Source organism: Lichenostomus cassidix, chromosome 5 (genome assembly GCF_008360975.1).
Source record: "Lichenostomus cassidix isolate B80296 chromosome 5, HeHo_3.0, whole genome shotgun sequence".
NCBI lineage: Eukaryota > Metazoa > Chordata > Aves > Passeriformes > Meliphagidae > Lichenostomus > Lichenostomus cassidix.
In genome coordinates, this window is record NC_139486.1 from 57,093,752 (window position 1) to 57,105,984 (window position 12,233).

At 40.3% G+C, this 12,233-nt stretch overlaps 1 protein-coding gene across 1 annotated transcript in view; it reads left to right on the forward strand.

Annotated features, from left to right (window-relative positions):
* The first annotated feature begins 316 nt into the window (after nucleotides 1-316).
* PRMT3 (protein arginine methyltransferase 3) overlaps nucleotides 317-12,233 on the forward strand; it is a 53,707-nt gene continuing 41,790 nt past the window's right edge. The window contains exons 1-7 of the mRNA XM_085063813.1: nucleotides 317-328; nucleotides 2,161-2,606; nucleotides 3,166-3,248; nucleotides 4,311-4,360; nucleotides 5,397-5,499; nucleotides 5,957-6,110; nucleotides 9,416-9,557. Coding sequence (XP_084919939.1) covers nucleotides 317-328; nucleotides 2,161-2,606; nucleotides 3,166-3,248; nucleotides 4,311-4,360; nucleotides 5,397-5,499; nucleotides 5,957-6,110; nucleotides 9,416-9,557 — 990 coding nt within the window. The remainder of the gene's footprint in view (nucleotides 329-2,160; nucleotides 2,607-3,165; nucleotides 3,249-4,310; nucleotides 4,361-5,396; nucleotides 5,500-5,956; nucleotides 6,111-9,415; nucleotides 9,558-12,233) is intronic.

The window sequence follows — 12,233 nt, forward strand, 5'->3', positions numbered from 1 at the left end:
GCAAACCTAATCCATTTCATTAGTACCATACTTAAAAGTCTTTGTTAGTTTTGAAAGGCAGGAGGGTGTAGTCCAGACAAGTTAAATCAGACTTTCAGGTTTCCTTCTTGAATTCTGTATCCCTCTCCTTTTCCTTCTTAAACTCCACACAATTAGTGATTGCCCAGCTCTCTGATTTCTCAAGGTCTCTCTACAGACCCTCTCTGCCCATGAGGGAGTCAACAGCTCCTCCCAGTTCAGTTCTGTCACCAAAATTATTTAAAATGTAGATTGGTTTCGTATGAAAATCAAGATGGAAAGGGAGGAAACAACCACCATGCTAGATCTGGTGAGTAGTGTGGCACAAGCATAGCAAAACATGTAGTGCTGAAAATCCAGTACTTGGTACCCTCACGATTTTAATTTTAGGCTGCAGCTGTAGTTTGTTACTGTGACTGTAGCTCTGGAGCAGCCTGGTAGTTTCATTTGGAAAAGGAACCTGTTTGATGTGTGGTGTGACCACGCTGAGGACCAAAGCAGGGTAAGTGGAGGAGTTTTGCAACCAGCTTTTAGAAAATGTGTTCTACCTCCTGAACCAAATGCCAATGCAGAGGCCTTCAAACTCTGCTAACTTTTTAACCTACTCACAGATAACCAATTTGATCCAAAAGGACAAGATGTCATTTAAAAATGTGTGTTGCCTAGAGAGGCACAGCTGACCAACAGCAGTGATGAGATATGGGAGACTTCTGAACCATATCATTAGAAAATAGATGATGCACAAAGTACTTGTTCTCCAGACTTGGAGCACTTCTAACAGGATGCAGAGCATAACTCTGCTCCTGCCATTATATGGTAGGTTCCATGTCAAATAGTAATTTAATTAATTTTAGAAGTATTTGTAGTAGCACAGATAAGAATTTAGATGCTTTGAGAGTACATATTGTGAAAATTCCAGCTTTGGCATTTCCTCCACCACATCCTGGTTAGGAGCACCATGGGAACCAGCACCATTTGGTTCTAAAGAGATGCTTGTTTCTGCCAAAATACAAAATACAGAGAAAATGAAGGGGCTTCAGTAACCTAACTGGAATATCAGGTATGATGTTCTTCAAGCGATGACCTTCAAGCTTTGGCTTTCTATATAATTTTTAACTACTTTTTAGCTTCTGCATTTGAATGAGAAGTTATAAAGGACAGTAGGAAAAATTTCTTCACAGAAAGGGTGATTAGGCATTGGAATATGTTGCCCAGGGGGGTGATGTAGTCACTGTCCCTGGAGGTGTTTAAGGAAAGATTGAATGTGGCACCTAGTGCAGTGGACTTGTTGCTTGAGAAAGGATGTTCTTTAATGTTTGATCTTGGCATATTTTCAAGCCTAATCAACAAGAAGGGAGATCTAATCTAACAGAGTGCTGCTAACACGCTCTAAGTGTTGCACATGTGTTAGGAAAACAAATCACTTCTTGGTAGAATTGCCTCCTTAAGGTTCAGGACTGGCCGTGGTTCAATGATCTCACACCTAGGGAGACGTTAACCAAGCTTGGGAAGAAGCTGATAGTGGGCACAAAAAATGCAGAACTTATGGGCCACAAGGACATTTGGCAGAATCCGCAAGATAAGGAGAAACTAGCGAAGACAACTCAGCAATTGTGCTGAAATCAGCTCCAGCAGGGTATAAGGTAATTGCAGGTGAAGATCACGGCCATGGACTCTCAGCACCAACCCAAGACACCACCAACTCAAATCTAGACTGAGCACACAGCCTAATTAATACGAGAAGGAAGAGAATCATTAACTGACAGAAGATAGACTACTAATTAGTAAGAGATCTATGTAACTTGTAACCAATGGATACTAACTGCTTTGCTGAAATGTATAAATAGTAAAAATTCTAAAAGCTGGTGTGCTTGATTTGTGGAATACCACCGAGCACCCAGGCTTGCATTGAAATTAATTATCAATGTCTCTCTCCAGTGTAATTGTTGACTTTTTGCTCATGGGGTAATGAATCCGAGTTCGGTGGCAAATCTGGTTTACAAGGCAGTGTTGGTCGCAGGTTGGACTCGATGTGTCAGAGGTCTTTTCCAGCCTAATTGGTTCCGTTATTCCGCCGCTAAACTTTATTTAAAAGCTGGCATTTAAAAGCGTGCGCTGCTCCCTTTAACTCTCCCTTCCCAGCCGCGACGTTCGCCAGACTCAGGAAGCCGGTGGCCTGCCGAGCGCGCACGGCGGGAAGAGGGGACACCGGGATGGCCGAGGGACGGTCCCCGTGTCCCTGTGGTGTCCCTGTGGTGTCCCTGTGGTGTCCCTGTGGTGTCCCCGTGGTGTCCCCGTGGTGTCCCCGCGGTGTCCCGCCGCTCCTCTCCCCCGCAAGATGGCGCCGGCGCTGTCCCTTCAGCGCGGGCCGCGCGGCCGGAGGCTCCGCCAGGGGGCGCGCTCGGCCCCGCTCGGCCCCGCCTCCGGAAGCGGCGCGCGGGGCGCCGGCGGGACATGGATCCCGGCATGGAGGAGGAGATGCCCGAGCTGTCCGACGGCGAGGCGGCCTGGGACGACGAGGAGGACGACGAGGAGGAAGAGGAAGGCTCTGCCGTGGCCCAGCGGACACGCTGCCTCTTCTGCGACAGGTTGGGTGGCGCGGGGCGCCTTGGGGAGCTGGGTGCGCCGCGCTGGGTGCGCCCGGGCTCGGCCCGCGGGAGGGACAGCATCAATTCCCGGTTTGTAGCCCTGCTCTGTGGCTTGTAATACTCTCCCCTCGTGCTGAAGCAGCGTAGAGGCTTGTCTCCGCTTTTTTTTTCCACTTTTCTCCTGCTCATGTTTCCCCCATGGCCAGGAACTAGACGAGAGGTTTGTATTTCGATGCAGCGGATCAAAGCTGCCCCACCCACCTCGTGGTTTGTACATTTCAGGGTTCAGGCTGTCTTTGCTTTCAGGGAGTTTTTGGAAGTTAGCAGGGTCTGTGGTTTTGTCAAGCAAAGTTTTTGTGTTCGCTGTGGTTTGTTTCAAAATGTTTGACAAACAGGGTAAAAGCTTTGCGGGGCACGTAGCCAGTGCCTGTTCATTTTTTCTCAAAGGCAGAAGATGTGTTCTGAATTGCTCAGTGAGTCACAATAGAACATATAGCACTCATAAGTTAGAACTTGTAAATGTGCCAGTATTGCATGTTAAATAGTTTTTTATTTACAGGTTGTTTAGTTCTGCTGAAGCTGTGTTCTCCCACTGCAAAACAGAGCATCAGTTTGATGTCAGTGATGTGATCCAGAAACACGGTGAGTTTTCTTTACTGACTTGTCATTTCCTTTTCTGTGTATCTCATTTAAAATAAATTGCGAATATTAATTTGTTTCTAACTGATTTCCTGGTCACAGCTGAAACTTCCAAGATTCAGTAAGATGAGCTATTGTGGAAAAATGCTTTTACATTTTCTTTATGCTGGCTGCTTCTTGTGAGCTTTTTCTACTGATAAAGCTTTGAAGTAGTGACAGCAGATTAATCTCTGTGGGCTTGTGCTGATTCCTCACTGACTACTTGATTGACCTGAGCCAGACACTATGTGATTGATGTGATCTGATCTGATCTGCTGTGATTGATCTGATCTGCTGGGAGCTCTTGCCTGAGCAGTGATGCTGTTATTTGGCTCAGTATTTGGCAGAGTCCCATGGCTTGTGTCCTTCAGGTGATCACAGGAAGGCATACCCTCCCATGTCTGATTAATCCTTTCCAAATCAAGTTTAAAGTTGGCTTTCACTTGAAGCTGGTATTCTCTTTTATACATTGTAAGAGCTTACCTGGTCTCTTTTCTATCTAAAATCCAAGGAAAAGTGTCTTTGCTATTCTTGGGGAGAGTACACAGTTATACCTAAACTGCTGTTATTTCTGCCAAGGTGGCAATTTTAAATCAATGTTGGTAGGTATTCTTGGTGAGTAGCATCAGTTTATATCCTTTTAAGCTGAAAGCTAAGAATATGAACAAGGGAGCACAACAATCTAAAATATCAGCAAGGTATCTAGTAGGAGAGAAGTGTGTCCTGATGTATGTGCTTGCCAATGAGTGAAATCCCTATTCATAATCCCCACTTGGACATGTTCTATTCTTAATTTGTGGCAAATGTATTTGTCCTGAGGGTGAGGATTTCCTGGTTTAATCCTAAAGAGAAGGAAAACATAGATGGCAAACTTAAAGATAGAAAGACTGCTCTAGATAGTGATGTACACCCCAAGGGGAAGTTTAAAGCAATTGCCAGTTGAAGAGGTAATTAGTATTCACATAATTGTAAAACGTGTGCTTTTCTGTAATACAAATGTTCTCTCCTTTTTTTTTTTTCTCTCAGGACTCGATTTTTATGGATACATTAAACTAATAAACTTTGTCAGACTAAAGGTAGGTGTGCCACATACTACTCCTGTATTCTGCATCTGGAAAATAGGAACTCAAGGTGCTGTGCTTTCAATTTGCTCATTTTTAATAATTGCATGAGATTTTGTATTGTAGTCTTAGAACAAGAAGTCACAGCAATTAAAATTGACTGGTTGACTGGTTTATCTAGATATGAAGTTGTTTTAATTTTAAATATATTTAATTAATGCGAAGTTATGTTTCCAGAAGGGGATGCTAAGATTTGCACAACGCCTCCATGCTATGTAGTAGTATCATCTTGTTTTGTTAGTTTTTCTTGGCCTTTGACTCTGCTGTCTCACTTCAGAAATGGGTTCACTTCTCAATAACTGAAGATTCTTAGTCCTAGCATATGTGTTGGTGTAGAAGCCTTTCCTGAGGGTGTGAGCTGTCCAGACCCCAACTTAATAAGGACAACAGCTGATTCCTTAGCTCACAGAACTTAAATCTCTGCTAAAATGATTCCAGAATCAGGAAAGCTAATGGAAGCCTAAAGTTTTAAGATAGGCCTTGGTGTATTTTGTGTGTCTTGTGATATTGTGCCTTGGTCGTTCCCTGAAAGTTTAGGTTTAAACTCAATACCATCTTACCTTATTAAGCATTTTTTTACTTAAATAATCACATTTTTAACCCTCAGATAATTACTTAGTGCATAATAAGAGTAAAGACAGAAGGACGAAAACTGAAGTCCAAATCTGACCTTTCCTAACAAAGTGTTAACTGGCTGGATGCCAACAGAAGAGAATATAGTGTTTCTGACATTTGTCCCTACAGCACTGTTCATGTAAGAGCACCTGACAGGAATAGTATCTTGGATTTATTGGTTAACATTACTGCTTGCAGTGAATTCCTTGATCCTGGAGCTGCCTGGGCTTTCCCAGCCTTTGCTCCAAAGCTCCTTCAGTAATACCCTGCGTATTTTAACGTGTGAAAGAACAGGTCTTTGCCTTATTTTGTGGAATGAAATTGAAGGGCTGGTGTTTTCAAAGGAACTTAGCTTACATGTGCTTCTCTTGTCTAGAAACCAACAGGAGCATATTTGAGTTCTCTCAGTGCCCCACTGCCTTGGGAAGGAGAGGAATATTTGAAACCAGAAGTAGAAGATGATCTGCTACTTCAGTTTGGTAAATAACTGTGTTTCAGGATGACTTCTGCTTTGTGGGGTCAGTGTGGTATTGTCAGAGTTCATGTCATGTGAAGTGCTGTCACCATTGCTCAATTGATTTATGGACCTGAGAAAGTCCCCATTCTAATCATATATAGCTTAATTATATCTAAATCTAATGTCTCTTCTAGAAATAATCAAACACTGGTATTTAAAGAAGCCTGAATTCTGGATTGATTTGCTTTAACTTAGAGCTTGCTTCTAGCATATTTGCTTTTTCTGACTAGCCTTGTGTTTTGTAGTTAGTCCTGTCAAATTCAGTGGTGTCTGTTGCAAAACAAACAACTTGTACAAAGCATCCAAAGAGAGAAATAGAATTATATGTTTATAATCTGCTGTGAAGCCATAAATGATTGGTAGGCATTCTCTTTCCTCCCTAAATCTGTATCTATATCTATCTATATCTGTTTCATCAGATATAGAAGATCTTTATGAACCTGTAAAGGCTTTGCCTTCTAATGGTTTAAATGACACCATGGTGCTCCTTGAACAACTAAAACTTGCGGAAAACAGAGCAAGAGCCGCAGAAGCAGCTTTGGCTAGAGCACAAGATGATCTTCAAAAAATGAAGTAAGTGTTTAAACTGGAGTTTTGGGGTGGGTTTTTTTTGCTGTGTTTTAAGTGAGATGAGATGGTGATGTTCAAAGACCAGTAGAATTTGAAAGGAGCAGTAGAATGTCACTATGGAATAAATTTCTTGACTTGGGTTGGGACTGTAGGTTTGACTTGTCTGTTGTATGTGGTTAGTAAATGTCTTGTAGATGGTTAGTAAACACTGCACAAAACCTGCACAGATTGAAAGAGCAAAGTATGCTTAGGGAAGCTAAGCAAGCACATGACTCAGAAACAGGTATTTTCCTTGAGGCTACTCTTTGTTTTTGAGACACCTTTCTGTTTGTTAGTCCTTTAGATATGAATTTAAACACGGAGGATGTACACACTGGAGAAGAGAGAGAGACTGACAAATTAAGTACAGGACTCCAGATGTGTTCAGAGTTGGCACCAAACAATAATTGTTAATAGAGTCTAGTTACAGTTTGGAGAAACTCTTAGTGAAATTAATAAATCAGCTTTTTTCAGCTACGTTACTGTCAGTATCAGGTGAGAGTTCTGTTAGTAAGAATGTTCAGTGCATCACAGTCAGGAATCAGGACATCCCCAGAGCTGCACATGCTACTTCTAGGTCTTGAGGTCTGCAAAATATTGATTGATGATGCTCATGGATAAAATGGAAATATAAACTTCTTTTTGGGTCACATAGGGTTAAATCCTTTACAAACATGTAGTTTCAAGCTCACACTGATAGGGCACTGAGGAACTGAAATTGTATTTAAGAGACTTGGAAAAATACTTTACATGCTTTTTTGTGAGAAGTTAATTGGCAAAAAACCTCATGTTGTAAAATACATTTGAGAGTTTGTTGTACATTTTGACAGTACACACTTGGTGCTACAAGTAACTAAGTACACCAAAATAAATTCATATATTCAAATCCTCTCAGCTGTGAACAATTATTTGTGTCAAAAATCATTAGTTTTGCCTTCAGTTGGGTTTGAATTTTGCAAATTGTACTTTATAGCATACAGTGCATTTCTGGTATCTCTGTGTACATTATGCATTAATTGGTTATAAGCAGTGAGAATGAAAGAAATTTGTGATTGTACTTCAAAAACTTGGGGTTTTTTCCTTTTGTCTTTTTGCCTTCCTCTTGTTCCATTCATTTTCATTTGAAACAAAAAAACCCTTTTCATGTTATCAGTAGCAATTTATTTTGAGCTCTCTAAACTTCAGTCAGGCTTATAGAATTTTTTTTTTTGCGTTAGTATATCAAGTTATCTGCTGTTGTAAGAGGGAGACTTTAATTTTTCTTTCTCAATGCAGCCTCTTCAATTCAGCAGGGATTGGCTGGCAGCAAAAATAGCCAGATGTAGATCTGATGAAGCAGCACAGTTTTCAATTATGGACAGATGAGCCAGTTGCATTGTAGTAGTCTAAATGCTGTAATTCAGTGGTTCATGCTGGAGGTGATTCCACAGAAAGAGATCATCTGTTCCCTTTCAGGTAAACCTCTGTGAAACAAAGGTGGTTAACAGGCCTATAAATCAGGTTGCCTCTAGCGTTAGATGTAACGCAGAGATTTAAGAGCACAGCTTGGATATGCTGAGTTTTTTAATCTGTCACCAGTTTAGAGGTGATGGCTTTTGTTTTTACTTATCTTTTTTCTTTATTAAATAGACAGCAGGGCAGCTGGAGTTTCTCTGGTGCTTGTGTTGCATGCATAGGTCAGAGGAACTACGGGCTTATATAATTTTAAATTAAATCAGTTAAATCTCACACAATGCTTATCATACTTATTACATATCATAGAATGTATTTGATTAAAATCTAAAATGTTATCATTTAGATACTTGTCTGAAAGTAAAGAAAACGCAAAGTACCATGGGAAAGAGCAATATTAAAAATAAGATCCAGACCATATCTGTATAGGCAAGTATAGGAAGTTTCTGAAACTGACATTTCAATATTAAATCCCTTACCATATTCTCTTCCTCATCCAAACTAGCAGAGCAGAGAGGTATCTGAAATGTCAGGAGTGAAATAGTATTTTTGGGTTTGTTGTTCTATAAGGATGGTGGTATTGGTAACGAGATTGTTACCTACAGCTTCTAAATGTGAAGTTCCCATTTAAGAATGTCTGATCATTGTCAAAAGTGAGTGTTGGTGACTTTCTAGTGATCCAGGGTGTGACCTCTGTTGCTGTTGGACTGTAGACTGTAGAGGAATATTGTCTGGCTGAAGTGTGTTTGCTTTTTCACTTCATTGTGGGTGTAGTCTGAGCTGTTTGATTGTCAATTTCTAATAGTGTTTCCATTATAAAACTCTTGATTTGTTTATTTTGTCATCAAACCTGCTTTGAGGAATGAGGACAGGGAATTATGGAATGGTTGGGTTGGAAGGGACCTTAAAGCACATCCAGTTCCACTCCCCTGCCATGGGCAGGGACACCTTCCACTGTCCCAGGTTACTCAGGGCTCCATCCAAGCTGGCCTTGGTCACTTCCAGGGATGGGGCATCTGCAGCTTCTCTGGGCAGCCTGTGCCAGGGTCTCACCATCCTCACAGTAAAAAATTTCTTCCAATATCCAATCTAAACATGCTGTCTTTCAGTTTAAAAGCCATTTGTCCTTGTCCTGTCACCCCATGTCCTTGTCCAAAGTCCCTCTCCATATTTCTAGTAGCCCTTTTAGGTACTGGAAGGACACAGTGGGGTCACTCTGGAGGCTTCTCTTCTCCAGAAGGAGCAATCCCAACTCTATCAGCCTTTCCTTATGTGTTGTAGAAATGAAAGACCATGGAGGAGAGGAAAAAAGCAGCATGAAATTAAAATAATAAATTTAATTTTAAGCTCTGTTTTGTTTTCACCCAGATATCTCAGTTTGGAAATGCTTTCTTCTGCCTTCCAGTAGCCACCCAATGATGTGTGGGCTGCAGTTTTTTTGCTCTTTGTATCGAGTCTGTATCTGCATTACTCAGCCTGAAACACCTTGACCACTGCAGTGCTGCCTTTTGTACCGGCAAGTGCAAAGCAGAGAATTCTGCCTTAAAAACAGAAGCTAAGCCCCAATATTTCACAGCTAATGCTTGCTGTAAGCAGAGAGCAGGGCTTGCAGGAGGCTGCTGGAGGCAGTGCAGCGGTGCAGCAGCCCCGAGGAGCCTGCAGAGGGAGGATTTGCACACCTAAAGCTGGTGCCATTGTTGCCAAACCCCTGGGCAGCCTGGATCCCTTCCCTTTCCCGAGCCCTTTCTCCCCCCAGGCAGCCTCCTTTTCATGGTCCCCTAAACACATCTCAAGGGTATCTTTCAAATTGATTCCAGGCAATTTGCTCAGGATTTTGTGATGAGCACAGATGTCAGGAGCAGCTCGTCGCCCAGCGCCATTGCAGAGCTTCAGGAGGACGAGGATGGTGTTTACTTCAGCTCCTATGGGCATTATGGGATACACGAAGAGATGCTAAAGGTTAGAAAGTCATCTCCACTGCATCTTAGTAGGGCTGAAGAGGAGAGGTGGAGTGAAGTGGACTGTGTGCCCGAAAATATACTGCAGAGCAGCTGCATTTTTAACCCTTTCTGTCCAGGAGAGGTTTTTGGATAGTGGTTGGGCTGAGACATCATTTTTCAGTTTTATTGCCTTTGTGTAAATTCTGTTTATAGGAAGTATTAGGAACATAAAATCATTTACGGTTATGCTTGATACTGCAAAATCTGTACCACAGCCTTACCTTGCCAAAAGCAGCTTCTTCTGCATGCCTAAAACATAAATGATAAAATGTAGCACAGACAGTGAATATTTTTCTTCAGTTTTATATTTTCCTAACAATTGGAATTTGTTAGGTGGGACCATTTCTCACATATTGTGGTTTTCTATTGTATTGGGTAAACAGGAATTGGTACTTGTGCACGGTTGATAACATGACATTGAACAGCTGGAAAATAACCCTGTGCACCTTCTAAATGCTAAAGATTAAAATAATTACTGCTTAAAAACTTTTCAAAGGCAAACCTATGTACGCCTTTTTAACTTTAAAATAAAAAAAAAAAGCACAAAGCCCAACAGCTTATAATTAACTTCTAAATGAAAATCTCTTAATGCTTCCTTTCAGAGAAGATGTCATAGTTGTGAAAGTTATAATCAGTTTTATCATTTTAAGGCATAAATAAATAAAATTCCTATCTAATGTAGAAGTAGAATACAGAGTTGTGGAGTGACTTTGTCCCTGCAGCCAGCATATAAAGCTTTCAGCTTTCTAAATCATTTAGTGGCCTCAATGCAGAAATACACATGAACCTGTGTTGAGAATCATGAGGTAAATATTAAGGGGAGGGGATTTTACAGAAGCACAGAGATGGCTGCAGAAGTAGAAGAATGGTTTCTGAAATGTATAGTTGTAAAAATATAACTGAAGTCTTGAAGAGAAATAAAAATGATAGGTGTTTGGGTTTGCAGTTATATAAAGCTGTCACATGAGATGATGTAGGCTGTAGGACGAGGAAGCCTTTCTCTTGGCTATTAAAATTTACAATAAATCTGCATCTCTGCACAAGGAGATAGGTACAAAACTGTATTTTTATTGATTCTAGGGTTGGTTTGTCAGAATGCATTTAAGAGGACTTTCGACTTTACAAAACATATGAAAATGAGTGTTTTTATCATATGTACATTGAATTTTTTTCTATATGGTAGGCATTCACTTTGATTTTTTTTTTTTCTTTTCATGTATACCTTATTTACATAAGTATAGTGGCTTACTACATAAACATTTTCAAGAAAGAGCCTTGCTGTCTGAACTGTAAGCCCGTTTCTGAAACTGTTCAGCCTTGAAACATTTTTCTTCCTTAAGCCTGCTAGGGGCAAGGCAAAGTTTCAATTCAGGTTTTTTTCCTGCAAAAGCTTCAGAGGTGGAGCAAGAATATTGTTACTTCACACTGGCCAAGTGACTGCTGTTTCCTTTTCTCTACCTTTTTGCTCGAGAATGTCTTGGCTCTCATCTTAAAACATTTTTTTACCATTTTGCTTAAAACCAAGAAAGCATTACATGGAAATGTCGACTGGGGGAAGGGGGTTGGTGAATAAGGACCCAAAGTGGCTGGATGTGGCTGCATTGAGTTGAGGTAGTGCTGAGGCAATGTGAGGGGCAGGAGGCAAGGCTGAAAGCTTTCCAGCTGGCTGCTCTCTCAATTGATTTTTTTTTTTTTAAACTTTTTTGGTCCTTTCAGCAAATCCTATTATATACTGCAGTAGAGGTGAAGTACTAAAAATAGTTGCTCTGAATATAACATCACAGCAAACCAGTATGGTTTTAAAGGATCACAGTTTCTATTATTAATGTTAATTGTATAGAATTTTAAAGTAGAATTTTCTAAGATATCACACATGTCCCCAGCTGCTTCTTTGGGTTGAGTGTGATGCTTCTACACCTAAAGCTGTGTTTTAGGATTTTCAAGTCTCAAAATTTTTTGTGTCCAAAATTTTTACTGTCATACCCTTTGTTCTCAGTCACTGTTTCTGGTGGTGTTTTTTTATTAAAATAGACTTTGTTCTATCTCACTGTAGAAAATGTCTGTTTCTCTGTTGTTTCTAAAAATTCTGAACTTGCTATAATAGAAAAATACTAGATGTAATGTAAGCACTGGGATTTTATATTTCAGCATAATTTGCACTAGGTAAAAAATTGCTGAAATTTTTTTTTTTTCACTTTTCTGTAACACTTGAACTGCATCAGCAATTCCAAAACCTATACTTGGCTGTCAATTTGTGTACCTGCTGATGCATGTTAAGAGAATCAATGTTTAAACAGATTACTTTGCTGGTAAACTGAGCTATAGTCCTGGCTTTGATATACTAAGGTACTGTATATATTTTGTTCTATGCTTGAAAATATTCCAGCTTCTCTGGCCCTGTTGTATTTCAGTCAAACTTATTTATTAATGTGTTGGACTTCCCTAAAATGGGCTGTACAGTTTTAACTACTAGCTCATCATCAGGATTGCAAATTTGTCATTTGTTCAGAAATAGAAACAAGCTAATTTGATGCATACCTTTTTTTTAAAAAAAAAAAGAAAGAAATTTCAGTGTTACGGGAGTGTCAGAGAATAAAATTATATAAAACATTTTATGAGCTTGGGATTCAAATTT